The sequence below is a fragment of the Mastigoproctus giganteus genome, chromosome 4 (assembly GCF_048544385.1).
Source record: "Mastigoproctus giganteus isolate SK-2022 chromosome 4, ASM4854438v1, whole genome shotgun sequence".
In the NCBI taxonomy this organism is placed as follows: domain Eukaryota; kingdom Metazoa; phylum Arthropoda; class Arachnida; order Uropygi; family Thelyphonidae; genus Mastigoproctus; species Mastigoproctus giganteus.
In genome coordinates, this window is record NC_143578.1 from 81,733,220 (window position 1) to 81,753,516 (window position 20,297).

Genomic DNA, 20,297 nt, shown 5'->3' on the forward strand with positions numbered 1-20,297 from the left:
AATTTTGTCTATGTATGTATTATACAGGGTGATTCACTACCAGTGCGACAAACTTGCAGGAGGTGTAGGGGGCACAAAGACGAATCGGAATGACATAGCATTGCAGGGTCCGAAAATGCCTTCGTCATGCGGTAGAGGACTTTGAACGGGAGGTCGCGTGAACAGCGATCCCGCTGGAAGTCAGTATTTGTGAACAGGTTCCTGAGGCAGTAGAATGGACGAGTATTCAAACTTTGAACTGGCCGGCATGCACCTTGCGGACTGTAACGGGCGCGCCGCTCTGCGCTTGTACCAGGAACGTTTCCCGCATAGCCATGCTCCTCATCATACGATTTTCGCATGTGTGCACAGAAGGTTACGTGAGACTGGTTGTTTCACGAGAGATACCATGTATCGAGAGCGAACGACGAGGATGCCAGACAATGAGGAGAATGTCCTACGTCTTGCAGACAGCAATCCGAGTAAGAGTACTCGAGCGATAGGCCAACAATTAGGTATTTCCAGATCCACTGTATGGAGGATACTGTCAACAAACCAAATGAGTTCATACCATCTGCAACGCGTCCAATCATTGGAGCCTGCGGATTATCCACTCCGGAGGACTTTTGCTACTTGGTTTCTTCAACAGAAACGGTTCGCAAATGCTGACTTCCAGCGGGATCACTGTTCACGCGACCTCCCGTTCAACGTCCTCTACCGCATGACAAAGGCATTTCGGACCCTGCAATGCCATGTAATTCTGATTCATGTTTGTGCCCCCTACACCTCCTGCAAGTTTGTCGCACTGGTAGTGAATCACCCTGTACGTACCTTCATAATATGACTATGTACATAGACAGTACATAGTGAAATGCAAGCATATGGCATCGAAATGAAAATAAGAAACAATTTAATATTAAATGTAATATTTATTAGAAATTTGAAATAAATCTTTAAAACCAGGGCCTTTGGTAGCTAAAAAACTTATCCCGCCAGTGCTATCACCAGTTTCGCTAAAGTGTTGATAAAGGAGTTTTGCCTTTTCACGAATGATGAGTGAACTTAACGGAATTTTATTTCGAGTTCGGTCTTCTATCCACAGATTTAAAGCCTTTTCCATTTTTTCTAATTTAACATCACGAGTTACAGAGCAAATTTTTGAAGCAATTAGCGCATTTTCATGGACACTACGGCGGATTTTTTCTTACGATTTTTTGATTGACCGTACTGTTGATTCATTGATTTTATAATGTTTTGCCACTGAGGAGACACTTTCACCATTAGAAATTTTTATCTAATAACTCAATTTTATTCGCTAATGCCACCTTCTTTGATCTTTTCGCATTTCCCTTGTTATTCGTAGCCATATTTTTGTACGGGTTAGAAAGAAATTGTCCACAATAAAGTCACTTTCTTCCATTAACACACTCGAAAAAGTCTGTTTTACACTGCAAAACGGTAGATTTATCACTTTTGTAAGCATGTCAATTTATAAATTGATAAATTTATTCAATTTATAAGCATATAAATTAAAACAAACGGTGAAACCTTCCATGACAAGCGCATAACACATACTGAACAAGGATTAGCGAGAAACATCCACTCTCGCGATTTTGTCACCCTCTCCCCCCACCCACTGAGCGCTGTTTTGACTGAGAAAGATAATTTTAGCCACGCCCATGTTTTTTTTTATGGCGGAAAATGTTCACGGTGCTTTAAAATTCACATTTTTTTAGGTTTCATTTTATATTAAATCGGCGACCACGATTACAGATACCACGAATAGCGGGGGTTTACTGTATATCCCCATTATCCTTGCATTTCTTAAATTTCACAGGAGGCGTCTTATCCCTGCTTCCATTGGTGTTTTTAAAAATAATTATAATAACTCTACCGACCTTGAAGTTTCTCGACTGCTCAGTTTAGCCTTTGATGAGTGGCAGCTCCTTCTCCTTCTCCTTCCTTCCTAAAGTCTTTGTAAAATCTAAGAATCTTTCCTGGCTTCAACCTGGACTTTTTTCCTCTTTTCTTCTTACGTGTCACGGACTTATCTCCTGCCTTTTTAGGTTTGGACTGGTCCCCTCTCCTCTTTGTCATTGTGGAGCTGAGGAGATGGTGGAACATTTAGTCCTAAATTGCAACATATATTTAGATTTACGTTACCAGCTCATGTTAGACACTAATGTTTACACCCTAGATGATTTCCCAAAATTTTTGGAAACATCAGAATCCTTCTCAGCTTTTTGTAACTATGCTAACTCCGTGTTTAGAAGACGAAAGATGCTAAACACAGCTCATCCTGTTTAACTCAAAATTTTGGATTTAAAAAAAAAAAAAAAAAATTATTGTTTAGAATTACAACTTCCTCTTTTTATGTAATTGTGATCTTAATTTTATTATGACTCTCGGAGTTAATAGCCTTGTTAAATCAAGTTTTCCTCATTGTGTGTGTTAAGATACTAGAATTGCAGTTCTAACAAAATCACTGAAGGTTATTAGATTGCTTGTTATTTAGTGTAACTGTTTAAAACAACTCTTACCAACTATTGTTCAGACAAGTTCTTCTGGGCTTCTCAGAAGTCTCGTCTTCTCACTGTAAATTTTTGGAAAATTTTGTAATTAGATGCTAAGTTAAGTTATTTTCTTGGTGTCTCAGACACAATTAAATTTGTTTCTTGAGTTTTCCTTTCTCTGGCTGGCTGAGGTTGGGCTCCTCTTCCAGTCGGAGAAAACCTAACTTTCCTCTCTGTTCTTAGTTGTTAATTCATCCTACCGTTTTCTGCTCCTTTCTTAAGAGAATATCTCTCTTCTTTCTTTGTCCTACTTCTCCTTCCCATAACTTTCACGGGTTTACCACTGGTTGGAAACCCTCTTTGCGGTTACTAACCCCTGGAGCGCCTCCTCGTGGCAAGGTACGGGAGTCTGGACGCAGGTGGCTTCCCCCCCCCTGCCTCCAGGCTGCAAAGTCTCCAGGGCCGGCAAACAACACCCATCAGAACCTACACTAAAACATACACACATACATTTACACACACTTGCCGGCTATAAATAAAGTACAGAAGATATAGCGGTATATAGGGGAAACCCTGGAGGCCGCAATCATTACACGAATACCTTGTACCTTGTATATCCCCAATTCATGAAGAGAATCAAAAGGCAACATGAGTAATTGCACACCTGTTAGCTTAATGTCTTTTACAGGGAAAGTAATGGAATTACTGGTTAAAAAAAAAAAGGCAGGACTATTTGTACAGGTATGCATTTATACTGGAATCACAAATTAAATTTGTCAAGGGGTGGTCTTGTCTAACCAATCTGATAGGGTTACTATTACATTGACCAAAGAACTGGATGCAAAAATATTTTTGACATATTAGCATTAGTAGAGGTATATGATGCAAGAAAGTAAGCTTATACAGCATCAGCTGAAAAAAAAAAAAAAAAAAAAAAACCTTCCCATTTCACCATCCATTCTCTCCAAAAGTTTATCTACTTATTTGAATTTATTTAAGCTATCAACTTCCACAACGACAGATGGAAGTTTATTCCAGCAATCAACAACCTGCTGACTAAAGGCAAATTTCAACACATTCGACAACTGTCTTTCCTCAATTTCAGTTTATACCCCCCTCAGGTTTGTAATCTGAGCAAGAAGAAGAATCCCATCAGCATTGAGGCTGCTCAATCTATTCATGGCCTTATACACCTCATTCAGATCACCTCGCAGATGTTCAGTCTCCAGACCCTGCAATTTGCAGAACTAATGCCTTTCTTTGTAAGAACACCCATTTGTTCCCCTCGCCAGTCTTGTTGCCCTTCTTTGTACTCATTCTAACAAATCAACATCCTTCCTGAAATGAAGCCTCCTGACCTGTGTGCAGTACTCAAAGTGTGGCCTGACAATTTCCTTATACAAGAGGACAATAACCTCCTTATCCCTGCCAGCAAAATTCCTGTATATCATTGACAAGACCCCATGACCTGCACTGCTCAGAAAACTTCATATCTGACTGCACAATTACCCCCAGGTCTCTTTCATGTGTAGTGTTACCCTGAGTGTAACACTACACAGCTGGTATTTTTCTCTGGGGTTACTGCTTCCGATATACAGTGCTTTGTATTTGTCAATGTTAAACTTCAGTTTTCACTTCAGTCCATCTGCGCAACTTTTCTATATCTTGTTGCAGTAGCATACTGTCATTGACAACCATGCCATCCCTTGTATCATCTGCAAACTTCGACACTAAGCCTGATATACACCTTCATCAATATCAGTGATAAATGATATTGATGAAGGTATCATCATGGACTTCATGGACTAATGTTATTAGTGGACTAATAACTCCACTAATAACATTACTCCATGAAGAGCAGTGTTAGTTAATTGCCACTCTCTCTTCTCCCATGCAACCGTCCTTTTATCCGTTGTAGCAACTTGCCCTTAATGCCATACTGCTCCAATTTGTACAGTAGTTTTCCTTGTGCAACAGTATCAAAAGCTTTCCTGAAATTCAAGTGTATGATCTCAAAATTATTTTTTGCATCCAGTTCCTTTGTGACAAGATCATAATATCCAATCAGATTGGTCAGACAAGACTTCCCCTTAATAAACCCATGCTCTGTGTGAACTGTAACTGCCGTCTTGTCTAGATGATCCTGCAGGACTTTTTAACCATTGACTTCATTATTTTCTCCGGAACAGAAGTTAAACTAATAGGTCTCTAATTACTCATAATACTTTTTGATCCCCCTTTGTGAATTTGGGAAACATTTGCACATCTCCAGTCCATGTGGACCTCACCTGAGTCCAAGAAAGCCCTCATAATCATGGCTAAGGGTTTGCTTACTTCCTTTGCTACCTCCTTTAATATAACTGGCTTTCTTATGTCAACTATTTTCTTCAAAAATTTCTCCTCCACTTTGCTCTCAGTTATTACAAGATCATTTAGCTCCCTATTAGAGTTTAATTAACTTCTTTTCTTCACTTCCCGCCAGAATTCCTGATTACATATAAATATACTTGGATTTCAGGATGGCTTTTAATACTGTCACACATTAAAGACTGCTGTATAAACTGGAGTAATGCAGCATTAAGGACAAATTAGTGCTATGGATAAAGGGATGGTAAAGTGGAAGAAGACAGGGAATAGTTATCAGTGGACCCTGTGTTTGATATTCATTTAAATTTTTCATTTGGAATTTACTGTTGTAACATCATCACGTGGTTCCACTGCACAAAATTTGAAAATTGTCTGAGACCACTGTAGTCACTCTTATGAAAGCAAAAGCCTTTTCCTTTACACTTGACAGTAATTATGTCTTTAATTAAATTCCACATTAGTACACCATGATTGCTGTCAACCAGTGGGTCTTTTACCTGCAGATTCTTAATGCATCTAGAATTTCTGCCGATAACCAGATCAGAGTATTGCTTCTTTTTGTTGCCTCTCTAACGTGCTGCTTTAGAAAACAGTTATCCAGTAAATTCACAAAAGTCTTGCTAGTGTGTGAGTGACCAATCCACAAATTCCAGTCAACATCTGGAAAGTTAAAATTCCTCATTATGAGATATTCTGATTTGCTGGCCTACTCATTTCTCTGTATAGCTGCTTGGTATACTCATTAGCATTAGCATTATTGCAATCATTAGGGCTACAACACATTCCTACTCTCAATTTTGTTATCTCAGTTATTATATCACACAAAACTGATTCAACATTGCACTTGTCACCCATGTAAACTGGATGCACCACCTTAGCTTTAATATGCTTCTTAACTAAGAGGATAACCCCTCCAACTCTTCTGTCATGTCTGTCCTTTCTGTGTACATTTTACTCCCCATATTCAAATTCAGCATCATTTAAGTCTGAGTAGCACTACATTTCCTCCATTACAATATCTGCAATTGACGATTTAATCACTACTTCAAATTCATCAAATTTACAGGCAAGTATACAGGCACATGTTACTCTCAGTTACCATAACACAGCCCATGCATTTATTTGTTCCACGATGAACCACAGCAGGGTCTGAAGTTGCTAACACTGTGCTTTCCAGGCCACTGCATGTAACAATAGAAGCAATGCAAGAATCACTTTTGCCTTTGCTTGTAGGTCTAGTTAAGCTATTAGTACGTATATCCGGCATATTAACAGCTTAACTAGCAGTCTTAGCTAGAAGGTGGCAGTTTCTGACCCACCTATCACTACCTTGATAGTATCAGCAAATATTCTTGCTTCCCTAGTGTATCCCATCCCTGTAGAAACACTGTCTCCTATTAACAAGCACAAACTATGATATTGACTTTTCATTCTCTCTGCTACTCATTTTAATAATTGCCTTGCTCAAGCTGTTGTCCATGGGTGCCTGCAGCAAGGTGGTGCAAGTTCACCACCTTTGGATTTCAAAGTAATATACAATTTTTAATATTTTCATTAATTTATTGAAACATAAGATATTGCATGTATTCGAAAATTTGGTAAAAAAAAAAATTTATTCCCACATGCGCACCACGTTGCAAAATATTTTGCCGGTACCCATTCTCTTGCCATTTTATTTCATTTTTTTACATTCATAAGTGTAGCATACTTTTTGATGGTAGCACTTTTGGCCAACTAATGATGAAAATTGAAATAGTTCACCTAGTGAAAATGCACTGTTGATTCCCATGCATGATAATCAGAGAAGTACACATGCATTAGACCAGCGTTTCCCAAACTGTGTTCCGTGAGATGTGAACAAGTGTTCTGTGAAAAATCGTAATTAATATTAAGTAACATGAAATAAATAAGTTTTGCATATTTTTAGCGTACAATACCGAGATTCCGGGATCCCGTTAATTTTTTTTCGGGTATTCAAATGCTGGTATTGATACAGAAATACCAGTTTTTCAGTACTAATTTAAAAAATAATTATCCATGATTTATTCACATAAAGGTTATAAAATCAATGACAATAATCATTAATACTGCTGAATTTGCAAATGGGGGATTGTTACAGACAGTACAAATGCAACAGAAACGTGAAAATGTTATGAAACTGTAAGACATAAAATCTTACAAAAATACACCGGTGTGCAAAACTTAAGGACCAACACAACCAGAAAATCAAAACAAAACAGCCTGTTGCGATTTGCATAACTGTGGCCATTCAGTAGAAAGCAGGTGCACATGAAAAATTTGAATCATGATGAGAGGGCTCACACAAACAGATAAAATCAGCAGTTCGGTAGTTATGTGCAAATTACCGAATGGTGAGCATGATTGTTACAGTTTGATCGGTTTCATACGGTGCTACAGACAACGAAATGGGGCAGTAGACAACATCTGGATGAATTTACCTGGGGTCAAATAATTGGAAAGGTCGAAGTGCGAGGAGTGTGGCTGCAGAGTTCGGTATTGCCCATAGCATTGTCCCCCATGCGTGGTTGTTTTTCAGAATGACAGGTACAGTTGTTCGAAGGACCAGTGGTGGTCGTCCATGAAAAACAACGCCCAATGATGAGCGCTATATACTCCAACAGGCCAAGAGAGACTGACACCAGACAGCGGAATCCATTGCAAACCAGCTGCACTGGATGCAGGATATTGCGGTTTACTGTGGCCAGTCCACCTCACTGGAGTCGGCCTTAGGTGTTAAAGGGATACGCTGTGTACCTTTAACACCTGCCCATTGGAGACACTGTTTACAGTGGTGCATCGAACACAAAGACTGGATGGCAGCACAGTGGGGTAAGGTACTCTTTATCAATGAGAGTAGATTCAGTCATTAGCGATTCTGGACATCAGCAAATCTGGCGAGAAATTGGCACACGGTATCGCCCCGCAAACATCATTGAAAGGGATCGATATGGCGGTCAAGGTCTTCTCGTCTGGGGAGGTGTTATCTTGGATGGACGTACACAACTCCAGATACTGGAAGGTGGTACAGTAACTGGTGCACGCTAGTGTACTGAGGTAATCCTTCCCCATGTGTGTCTGTTTCGAGATGCCATTGGCCCCGAGTTCATGCTTATGGGTGATAATGTCACACTCCATCGCACTGCAGCTGTTGATATGCTTTTGGAAAGTGAGGACATTGTTCGTATGGCTTGGCCTGCCCGTTCCACCGTTCTAAATCCCATTGAACACATATGGGACGCTCTGGGAAGATGCCTAGCGATACGTCTACATCCACCAGAAAATGTTCACCAGCTGAAGATCGTGCTGACAGAGGAATGGACAATGTTACTGCAAGAACTTATCAACAACATTGTTCTAAGTATGGACAGGCAGTGCAAAGCCTGCATCGACATTAGGGGTGGCCATATCTCCTGCTGAGGACCACCTCTTCCCTTTGTTCCATCTTTGGCAGTGATGCATCTGTATCATGGCAGTCAGTGCTATGTTGCCATTTTTGAATAAAGTCCCTCTGTACCGTTTTGTTTCCGTGTTTGTGTTGATGTTGTTTCCTTCATCATTTCTGTACCTCAAGAGGTTCCTTTGGTATGCTTTTCCCATGTCCAGGCCACTCTTATGAGAAGCTACAGATGAAAACCTGACTGTTCCTTAAGTTTTGCCCACCAGTATATTTCTCTTAGTAAGTGCAGTGTGTACGGAAGTAAAGCACTTAAGGAATATCGAAAACATCATTATGGAAATTTCCATTAGTGGGAGTAGGCCTGCTAGTGCAATGAAGGAATATGGTGAACAGTGGTAAGGCAGGTGCGGAAGGGTTAAAATTAAAAGCTTCTGAAGAAGAGTTTAATCCCTCTATTTCACCGCCACACGATAATGCGACACTCAGTGCATTTTGGGAAAGGTTGTCGGTATGAAGCAGTGAACAGGTGATCTTGAGGTAAATGATGAAAGCATTTCGTTGTGTGGGAAAAATATTCTGTTGTTTTAAATAACACTGTGGTTAGGTCAGGTTTAAATTAGATAGGGGAGATAGGTAAATGCATGCAAACCCCCTGGGGTTTTCACATAAACTTATGTATAAAAAATTCAATTCAATAAATAAATAAATAAATTAGAAGGAAATAAATAAGGTGCTTGCACGAAAAGAGGGGTTTGTGATTGTTGCTCAGAGGGGTTGAAGACTTCCAGTGGTAGTTCTGGGTTCAGTTCAGGTCCAATTCTGGGAGTGTCCAGCTGTATAGTGAAGGATTCCGCCAGGTATGTTTCTGTGCTAGAAGTTGAATAACAAGCCAGTCAGATAGTGCCTTGGCTTCTACTACTGCTGTGGCAATTTCCTTCAGTATTAACAGAACTGTCCCCGAAATCAGACAGTATTGGAAGAGCTATACAGCAGAGATGCAGAGTTCAAAAGAGAGAGAGAGAGAGATATCACCACACTCCATGAAAGGAATCCCACCGTGAAAGAGAAGGAAGTTAAATCCTCCGAACTGTGTTGTATTGGAAATGGTACTTAGATAAAGTGGAAGATTATTTTAAAGTAAGGTTGAAGTTGTAAAGAAAATTGATATTGCTAAATTAAGAGAGACTACATGGAATTGTTAGTATTAAGTTAATGAGTTAGCTACTTATGGATTGTTGTTGTGAAGAGAATTGATATTGGTGTTTAAGAGAAATATGAGGAAGTGATTAAGATTGAATTAGTTTAACGTTTGAAGCTGTTGAGATTGTTAACTGAGAGAAATTTTATGGAAATGATAGCATGTATTAGCGGATTAAATGAGAAAAACAAATAGATTAGATGTAAATGAACACCAGTTATTTATTGTAAGTAGATTTGTATGAAAAATTACTTGTTTTATATTTGTGTCATTGCTCTTGAGAAACTGACGGCTCACATATAATATATATATGGGTTGGGGGGAATATTCCTCAGCTCTTGGAAATTCTCATTTTTTAACGTAGTCAGGTAGCTTGTGGGGCTTAGTGCTTGAGGGGGAGCTACTCTACGAAAATCATAACAATAGCCACTGACGGCAATACTAAGATACAGGGAAATATAAATTAATTTATAAATTATAAATTAAATAAATATAAATTAATCCTTCCCCCCAAAAACAACTTAGATTTGGTTTCCTCACCAAGCTTAACCGGCAGTCCCTTTCTTTCGTTAATATGGATATAGTGCCATCTTATCTTCCTTCATGGATTAGGCGATCCGCCTGTTCCGATCTCGAAGAGCTCTGCCCATCTTTTCTTCTTCGGTCTTTCCCTTTTCTTACCATCTTTTCTTCTTCAGTCTCTTTTTCCTTTTGCTGTATATGTGTAAGCTAATTTAGGGAATCTTATCTTCCATTCTTTCTACATGTTCTTTCCATCTTTGTCTATATTCTATAATTTTTTCATTAATTGAGTAAATCTTTAATTCCTTTCTAATATTTACCTTTGGTATTTTATCTAATTTTGTACATCCTTTAACATATCTTAAAAATTTCATTTCTGCGGCTTGTATTCTACTAATGTCTCTCTGTTTCGGTATCAATGTTTCAGAACCATAAAGAAGTGTTGGTATTGCCATTACTTTGTAAAATTTCAATTGTGTTTCTTTCCTTGTTTTCTTAGCCAGAGTTCTTTTTATTGTTCCACATATATTTTGAAATTTTGCCAATGTCTGGTTCATGTCTTCTTTGGAATCATATGTTATATCACATCCTAGATATTTAAAATGTTTTACTTGTTCTAATATTTTATTGTCTATAACTATTTTTGTTCTCACCGTATTTTTCCCCTTAAAAGCCATTGTTCTAGTTTTTGTTGTTGATATTTTAACTTTATATTCTTCTGTTATTTGGTTTAATTTAAATACTGATCTTTGTAAATTATCTTGAATAATTACTTGATCATCTGCAAATAACAGTGTATTAATCTTATTCTTTGATATATATGTTAAACAATGTTGGTGACAAGCTACATCCCTGTGTAACTCCTTTATTTATTATACTTTCTTCTGTTAATTTATTACATGTATCTATTACTATTTTTGTTCCTTGATATAAACTCTGTATTATTTTTGTCAGATGTTTTGGGTATCCTTTATTACCCAGTATGTCCCATAGTTTTCGTCTGTTTATTCGATCAAATGCTTTTTCATATTCTATAAATGCTAAATGCATTTCTAAATTAAACTCTTTTTTGTTTTTCTATTATTTCTTTTAATATAAACATATTATCTGTACATGATCTTCCTTTTCTATTATTTCTGCCTGTTTTTCTATTAATATTTCATCAGAGATAATTTTAATTCTATTATTTATTATTTTTGAGTTTTTATTTTTTTACATGGGGAGGGAACCAGCCTCCCTCACAACCCCCAACATGGAAGACCAGTATGTTACTCTTCATCTGATCCCTACCCTTTGACCTGTCTGGCTAGGGTGGCCCTACCAGTAGTCTAGCTACCACTAGCATAGCTCTCTGGGTCATCGGGATACTCAAGCCTCCCCACCGCGTCAAGGTGGTAACCTTTAGGGGAGGATATAGTGCCATAAAAAAGTCAAAAAGGAAATATTTTTTATTTTTGATAAAATGAAAATAAGATTTTTTGAAGATGAGGGAATAAGGGGTGGGGGTTAGACTGCAACTCGTCTACAACTATCTCAGCATAAAGCACCAAACAACACAGAATCCAAAAGGACGTTTCGGCCGCTAATTAAATATGTACCAAAATTAGACCCAGTTTAAACGATAACACTATTAAGTTTCATAAGAGCTCACTTTATTTGGACAGGTAGTGTGGATGCATATTTTTTTGTTTTTAGAATAACTATATGTTTAATAATTTATGCTAGAATATTTATTATTGTAATAAAAGTTTGATTTAAAACGTGAATTCAAGTAATTACTTGTTTTTTCTTTACTTTATTTGCACCTAATTGTCATCAAAATTTATTGCTAAAAATGTTTTTTTTTTTTTGGAATACTGGTATTAATACCTGTATCCTGGTTTCATAAATTAAAAACACCAAAATACTGGTATTAAGATTTTGGCCGGTATTGTGAGCCCTAGCGTACACCACTTTGTATCATTATAATTCCCCCCCCCCCCCCCCCCCCCCGGGTTATTAATATACTAGACTAATAATCAAATAGACCATGAACACTTTTATTTTGGTGGGCTTTTGCATAAAGAAGTATGTATAGAGGTAATGACATCTATGAAGAAGTAGCATTGTAGTGATCTTATATGCCATTTATATACGATTTAGCCTGGAGTGCTCGGGTTGAAGAAGGGGGAGGGGGAAGCAAACCGATATCATAACTAAACTCACTTTGTATAAATTTTTTTGATAATTATTAGTAATTCGAAATATTATTACTAAAATATGTGACCATAGGTTTATGGTTGGAAAAAAAAAAAAAAAAGGAACTTTAAAAAAAGAAGCAAAGTACTTCTAGTAGTTCAAACTTGCTTGACGAAAATGAACATAATATTTTCACACTTCAAAGTGAAGATGAACAATCACAGCCTTTTTGTTCCCGAAAAATCCGAAGTGAAAAAACAGGAACGAACTAATAAAAGACCAAAATGAAAGTATAATGACAGTTATTTGAACTTTGGCTTTAAATATGTTGGAAGTGAAGATGCTCTTGATGCACAGTGCATTGTATGTAATGAAATATTAGCAAAAATTTCTTTGGCTCCCTCCAAACTTGTGTTTCGTAAGTGTTCCCTAAATATATAAGTGTTCTGTAAATATGTTGTGAGATGAAAAGTGTTCCATGACTAAAAAAGTTTGGGAAATGCTGCATTAGACACTGGTATTTATACCTATATACAGAAGTATATGGATATTTCATCCACGTTTATCAAGATTAATAAAATATGAAATAAAAACAAAAGGATTAAATAACTGAGTAAGTAGAGTAGTATTAATTACAATTATAACAATAGTCTGGAAAACATTCCTGGAGTTAAAGGAGTAATGTTAGAATTGCCCTTAAACATATCAGCTAAATTTTCTTTAGAAAATTCATTTCTTTTCTCTTCTATAGTTCCTATCTTTTCTTTTAAACAACAGTAATGAGAGAGAGAGAGAGGGAGTTGAACATCACTTATTATAATATTGATTAAAAAATAAAGCATTTTAGGGCTAAAAGCCTCAGGTTGCAAAGAAGTTAACTAATGCACTAGTTAGTGTTAATACAGCTTCTACATGCAGTCAACTTCTAAGTAGTTAAGAACTGGCATCATTTTAGTATATCTCGTATTGTGAATACCTTCACGAGTTACCATGATATTGCACTATCTCGAATATGTAATGCTTCACTAATGGAGAAGACTATTATTAACTGTTCTCAGAAGATACCACCACCCAGCCTGAAGGGGTGTACTTACACACCCTTAGGCATCTCTCATATTGTGAATTTATACTTCATAACTGGGTTTTCATCATTGCTACACCAGGGTACCTGCCCACTCACCTATGAGAAGCTAACAAGCTTTGAAACGATACCATCTAGTTGGTGGTATCTGCCGAGAATAAGTAATAATAGTCATCTTCATTGGTGAAGTGTTAAATGTTCGAGGTAGTGCAATATCATTTCATTGTTGTGAAGATATTCACAATACGAGGTATACAAAAATGATGCCAATTCTTAACTACTTCATCATTACTATACGTAGTTGGCTATGTATAGAAATGAAGTATTTAGGCTAACTTGTGCATTATTAAAAATAATTGATTTTACATGCAAAATCTGACCTGGCATTTATTTATACTATAATATAATCTATCTAGTCAGAATGTATCTTGGAATGTTGTAATCTGTCACACATTAATGACTGCCACCTAGAGTTGTTAATAAGGCTAAGAGATGTTGGCAAAAATTCAGGAAAATGAAATTTTTAAATGCAGTTGTAATTTATTTCCCCAATCGTATAAGTACATAATTATTTAATATAAAACAATGGAATTATTTAAAAATCTGGCATGATAGAAATATTTTGAAGACATTTTTATGACCAGAGTGAAAAAAAAGTTCATAAAAAAGCCTTACTTTATCAGAAAGAAATATACTGTTGAACAGTTATTTTTTAATTGGAGAAATATAGCTGTAAAAAATTCTTTAATGCTCAATGTAGGGGTAAAGATGTACCACTCTGCCTCTCCCTTTTTTCATGTTTTCCATGCAGTTTTGTGTGCTCTGTTGTTGTTCGCTTACTTGATGACTCCAACACTTGACTTTGTGATGATGTTTTCTGTTCTTATTTTCCAGTATAGTGTCAGAAAAAAATAAGAATAAATTTTTGAATTTATGTACACTAGTGTTGTGTAGAGCTTTGAGTGTTTTTAAATGCCTACTAGAAAGTTAACCCTGATTGGGTCACATCCCTAAAATGAATAGATACCATTTGAACCAAGTCCCAAGTGATGTCTGTTATAAAAATAAATTTTTAGCTTTTGTTGAATTTAAAACAACTTTTTATTATTATTTTACATAACTTGTTATACTTTTTTTTTTTTTTTTTTGTGTGTTCAGAAAAATGTGTGTTCAAATTATAAGATGCTTTTGGTTCAGATATATTACTCAAAATTCATTTATAATCACCCAGGTGAATTATGGTTTCTGGATGAACTACTTTAATACATTCGGCTATTTAAAAAAATAAAATAAAATGAAAGAAGACATTTGTTTTATAGAAACTTTCAGACTAATCAAATTATTAGCCTTAGCCTCTTGTAATTTTAGTAAATCAAAATGAAAACAGAAAATACTTTATGATCATTTAGAGTAAGTTGGTAGGGAGAATTTTGTGAGCAGATATAATTTAGTCTCGGGGAGGGGGGGGGGATAAAATTGATGTCTGTCAGAATTCACATGCCAGATGAAAGATAAACAAATAGCATCACCGAAAGGCTATTTCTGCTGCAGTTACATAAAAGTGATGTCTGTCAGAATTCACATGCCAGATGAAAGATAAACAGATAGCATCGCCGAAAGGCTATTTCTGCTGCAGTTACATATTTTGGTCTCATCAAATAGCAATTGGATTTGATTGGTAACTCTTTGATCTGTGAATAATGAAGTAGTTGTGAGTTGTCATGTGTGTATTGAAATTTAAACTTCAAGCATTATCAGAAGCTACTTAACCTTTGCTGAATTAATATTTATTATTTACTTTATTTACTGAATTCTTTCTTCAGGCCCCATAGCTTTTTCTATATTAAATACCAAAAGTTAATATTCCTTTGTTATTTTACTCCTAAGATGCTTTAATTTAGGGTGCCTTAGAAGTTATTTAGCTGTAAGGAATATTAGGTCTTGTAGCAGTAGTAGTAGCATGTGATGCAAGAAAGCAAGCGATGCAGCATCAGCCAAAAAAAAAAAAAAAAAAAAAAAAAAAGGAAAAGAAAAATTTACAAAACAATCCCCTCTAAATATTTGTCCAGTTCCTCCTGAAATTTATTTAACTTATCAACTTCTATGACAGATAGAAGTTTATTCCAGCAATTAACCACCCGCTGGCTAAAGGCAAATTTCCGCACATCTATTCTACCTCTGTCCTTCCTCAATTTCAATTTATGTCCCCTTATGTTCGTAATCTGAATAAGTGGAAGAATCCCATCAGAATTCAGCATACTCAACCCATTCCAGGCCATTCAATTGTTAGGTAATAATAATAATAAAGAGATATTAGATCTTGCTACCTAGCAATAACAAATCCAGAACAAAAACTTAAATTTCTTCAAGTTTTTGTTCTGGTTCCTTACAAGTTTTGGAAGATTATTGCATAGCTCTTTGTGTGTTTGATTAATCTGCTGTTGGATTAATAGTGGTAATTGAAAATAACATCTTCTGGATAAATAGTATACTTTCTCTTCCCAGAAAGTAAGTGGTCTGTTGATCAATCTTATGGGTTTTATTTTGTTTTTATTATTATGTATATCCTTGATGATTGTGGAAATTAATTGAACATATTCCAGGTTCTGCTTTTTTGCTATGTGTTTTAAATTACCACAGATCACTGTTCATTATCTTTTCCTTATCTATAATGCTCAATATAGTGTTTATTGGGAAAATGAGTTAATTTTTAATCCCTTAGGTCGTATGCTAAATGATTCCAAAAAGTCTACTACTCACCTTTATAGGAGGCCATATGGTTGTGCAGGTAATGTATTTCATATATACCTTGAATTTAGTTATTAAGATACCAATTGCATAAATTTTTTTATAAGTTTTAAATTTTGTAGATTATTACTATTTTATTTGTAAAGAAAATTAAATTTAAGTGCAGTTTGCCTTTTGTATCCCCCCCCCCCACACACACACTAAAAATAAAATAAAATCACTATTGTTTATTCTCTAATTTATAGATCCGGTGAACTAGGAATTTCTGTATATACAAAGGGAGATCAGAAAAAAAAATCCAGGAATGCATTTGTTAATAAGATTATGTGAACATTGAATAAGAAAAAAAATTACCTTATTTTAAATATACTAGGGCAAGAATTTTTTTATGGCAGGTAGTGTTTTGTTGCACATGTGCAAAGGATTATTTTATCCATTGTTAATGGTAAGTGATTTTTTATTGTTACTTTTAAACAGGAAACGCTGGTTTTTTTTTTTTTTATTATTTTTTTTTTATTGTTACTTTTAAACAGGAAATTCCTGGATTTTGTTCTATTCTTTCTAACAGGGGCAACACGTTTCAGGCTTTAGGATACTTCATAGCTGTACTCAGGTAACTTTTGTTAGATTAATCTCATAATAATAATATTGAGATTGCAGTGTTTGCAGTTTTGTACTTTTTTTGGAGGTATTAGCATTAGCATTAGAAGAGGTATATGATGAAAGAAAGCAAGCTTATGTAGCATCAGCCAAAACAATAAAAATAACCCTCCCATTTCACCCCCTCCATTCGTTCCAAATGCCTGTCCAGCTCAGCCTTAAATTTATTCAGGCAATCAAATTCCACAACAAAAGATGGAAGTCTGTTCCACCAATCAACTACCCATTTGCTAAAGGCAGATTTCAGCACATCTATTCTACAACTGTCTTTCCTCAGTTTCGATATGTGCCCCCCTCAGATTCTTAATCTAGCAAGAGGAAGAATTCCATCAGCGGTCAAGCAACGATGTGCGAATCTCAACGATGTCCATTTCCACTTGCAGTCTGCCAAACCCCATGTACTTTTTCTGACAGAATCTCAGTTATCGGTTGATTCAACTACTGCTCATCTCAGTTGCCCAAGTTATTCGCTGTATGATTCCTTTCACCTCAAAGGTGGTACTTGTGCATATGTTCATTCCAATATTCCCTGTCAGAGACTTGGTAATTTTGAATCTCCAATTTTTGATCTTCTCTGGCTTGAAATCTCTCTACCTCATTCTGTCAAATTCATGTGTTGTCTCTACCATTCTCCCAACTCCACTAATCACTTGGAGCTCTTTGACTTCCTCTCTTTGCAACTTGACTTTTTTCTACAGTCCAACTTTACTAACAGTGAGGTAATTTTCCTTGGAGATTTTAATGTTCACAACTCCAGCTGGCTTCCATTTTCTAGTCACACCTCAGCATCTCGACCAGATGGTCAAGATCCTGAGGCTTTTGCAATTACGAATTACCTTGCACAGATTGTTCATTTACCTACAAGAATACTGGGACAATCCTAACCATACAGCCAACACTCTTGATCTTTTTCTCACAAACAACCCTTCTAAGTACATGGTCGAAGTGAGTGGTCCTTTAGGTACCTCAGATCACAACTTCATGATTGATTGTCTCTTCTCGAATGGAGCCTTTATCTCATGGTTATTCTCAACCTCATATTGTTTGGCATTACAAAAATGCAAAATGGAATGACCTGCGAGATTTCCCTTCTTCATTTCCTTGGTCGGATTACTGTTCAAAACTTCTGATGTCAACGTTTGCTCAGATCGGGTCAGTGAAATTATTCTTGTAGGAATGGAATCCTTTATCCCACACTCCACTTTAAAATCTCGTCCTTTATCTAAACCTTGGTTTTCCAATAAATGTGCTAAGGCCATTCAGGAGAACGTTGCATATCATAATTGGCTTGTTTCCAATTCTTCAGTTTTGTTTTGTGCCTACACCAAAGCTCGCAACAATTGTAAAGCAGATATTAATCAGTCCAAACAGGCTAAGAGTAGAAAACTTGCATTTTGCCCTAATGGTAGCCGAGCATTCTGGTCTCTTGCGAAAGCTATTGGCCACGACCTTTGCTCATCTCTGCTCCCACCTCTGTCAAAACCAGATGGTTCTGTTGTCACTTCAGCGAAGGATAAAGCTGACCTGCTAGCATCCCATTTTTCTTTCAACTTGTGTATTAATGATCCTAGTAAAACACATCCGACCATTCCCTACACGCTCCATTCAATGCCTCTTGTGGTCTTCCGTGAAAAAAAAGTCAGAAGGATTTTGACGAGTTTTGATACTAAGAAAGCTCCCGGTCCTGATGGTATTTCTCCAATTGTTCTCAAAACCTGTGCCCCTGAACTCTGTTCTTTTATTTGCCGCCTTTTTTCACTTTCTTATTCCAAAGGTGTTTTTCTTCTGCTTGGAAATTTGCTCATATCCAGCTAGTTCATAAAAAGGATGACAAATCACTCCCATCATATTATCGTCCCATTGCAATTACTTCTACTCTTTCTAAAGTAATGGATAAATCAATTAACCACCAACTCTTAAACTAACTATACACCTTCTGTCTGATCAATGATTGCCAGTATGGATTCCGTCAGTGTTGATCCACTGGTGATATTCTGGCTTATGTTAACCATTTATGGACAGATTCAATGGAAAGGTTTGGTGATAACACAAGCAGTTGCTGTTGACATCTCAAAGGCTTTCGATAGTGTTTGGCATAAAGGTCTTCTAAACAAGCTTCCATCTTATGGTTTTCCAACTGTTCTTTGTAATTGGTTATCCAGTTTTCTCTTGGATTGCTCACTGAGGGTGATAGTAGATGGCTCTCTGCCTTCTAACTTCTCCACTCCGGTGTTCCCCAAGGTTCAGTTCTTTCCCCCACTCTTTTCCTCTTGCATATTAATCACCTGCTTCCATTGACTGGAAATCCTATCGACAGTTTTGCCGATGATAGCACATTGCATTCCACTTTCCATTTTAAGAAACCTTGTTCTGTTCTGTTCAATCAGCTTCAACTTCTCGAAAATCTGCTACCAATTCCTTAAATGCTGATCTGGTAATTCTGAAGTGGGGCAAACACAACTTAGTTGATTTCAATCCTTCTGAAACTCAGTTTTGTCCTATATCTCTAAAAAAGGATTCTTCTGTTCCTATTGTTATCTTTGATGACACTCCGATTTCTAGGCATAAAGATATGCCTAGAAATTGGAGATATTCCTTGACTTCTAATCTCTTGTGGCACAAGCACATTATAAATATTGCTTCCTCTGCATTTAAAATTTCTCTTTCGCTCTTGGTGTTACTTTTCTTCCAAACAGCTGTTCATTCTGTGCAAATCACAAATCCAGCTTATCATGGAATATTGTCTCCACCAGCCAACATTCATTTACTGACCAACTTTTCATCTTCCTCATTTATTCATTCAACTGACGTTTTCTGGAACAAACTTCCTTCATAGGTATTTCCTGAAATATACAGTCTACAGAAGTTCAAAGTCCAATGTCAACAAATATCTTCTTTTGTCTTCTCAACCTCCAACCCAAGTATGGTAGTAAGCACCATAGGTTCTTATACCTATCATGTTTGGGGTTTTTATAAAAAAAAAAAGCATTCAGCTTGCTCAACCCATTCCGGGTCTTATACACCTGAATTAGATCACCTCACAGGTGCCTACTCTCTAGGCGCTGAAATTTGCAGAATTTAAGCCTTCCTTGGTAAAAGCACTTCTTTGTTCCCTTCACCAATCTTGTTGCCCTTCTTTGTACTCATTCTAGCAACTCTACATCATTTCCTAAAATGAAGCCTCCAAACCTGTACTGTAGGTGTTGCCTTACCATTGCCTTGTATAACGGGATAAACACCGCCCTGTCCCTGCTAGCAAAATTCCTACCTCTCATTGGCAAGATCTGCACTGCTCAGCAAATTTCATATTTGACTGCACAGGTCTTATTCGCTTTCCACTTCCCTTAGTACCACATAGTTGGTACGTTTCTCTTTGGTTATTGGTACCCATATACTTTGAATTTGTGAATTTTTAACACCAGTTGCCACTTCTCAACTCCAGTTGCCCATTTTACCAACTTATCTAGATACAGTTGGAGTAGCATACTGTCTTTACTGTTGTTAGTAACACAGCCAACCTTTGTATCATCTGCAAACTTGGACATTATACCTGATATACCTTCATCAATATCATTGATAAATATAAAATACAACAATGGGCGTAACGCCGAACCCTGGGGAACTCCACTAATA

The 20,297-nt window shown here is 36.6% G+C and overlaps 1 protein-coding gene across 1 annotated transcript in view; it reads left to right on the forward strand.

The window, feature by feature from the left end:
• spg (dedicator of cytokinesis spg) overlaps positions 1–20,297 on the forward strand; it is a 916,969-nt gene that overhangs the window by 167,461 nt on the left and 729,211 nt on the right. The window contains exon 10 of the mRNA XM_090372306.1: positions 15,979–16,044. Within this exon, the coding sequence (XP_090228432.1) occupies positions 15,979–16,044 (66 nt within the window). The remainder of the gene's footprint in view (positions 1–15,978; positions 16,045–20,297) is intronic.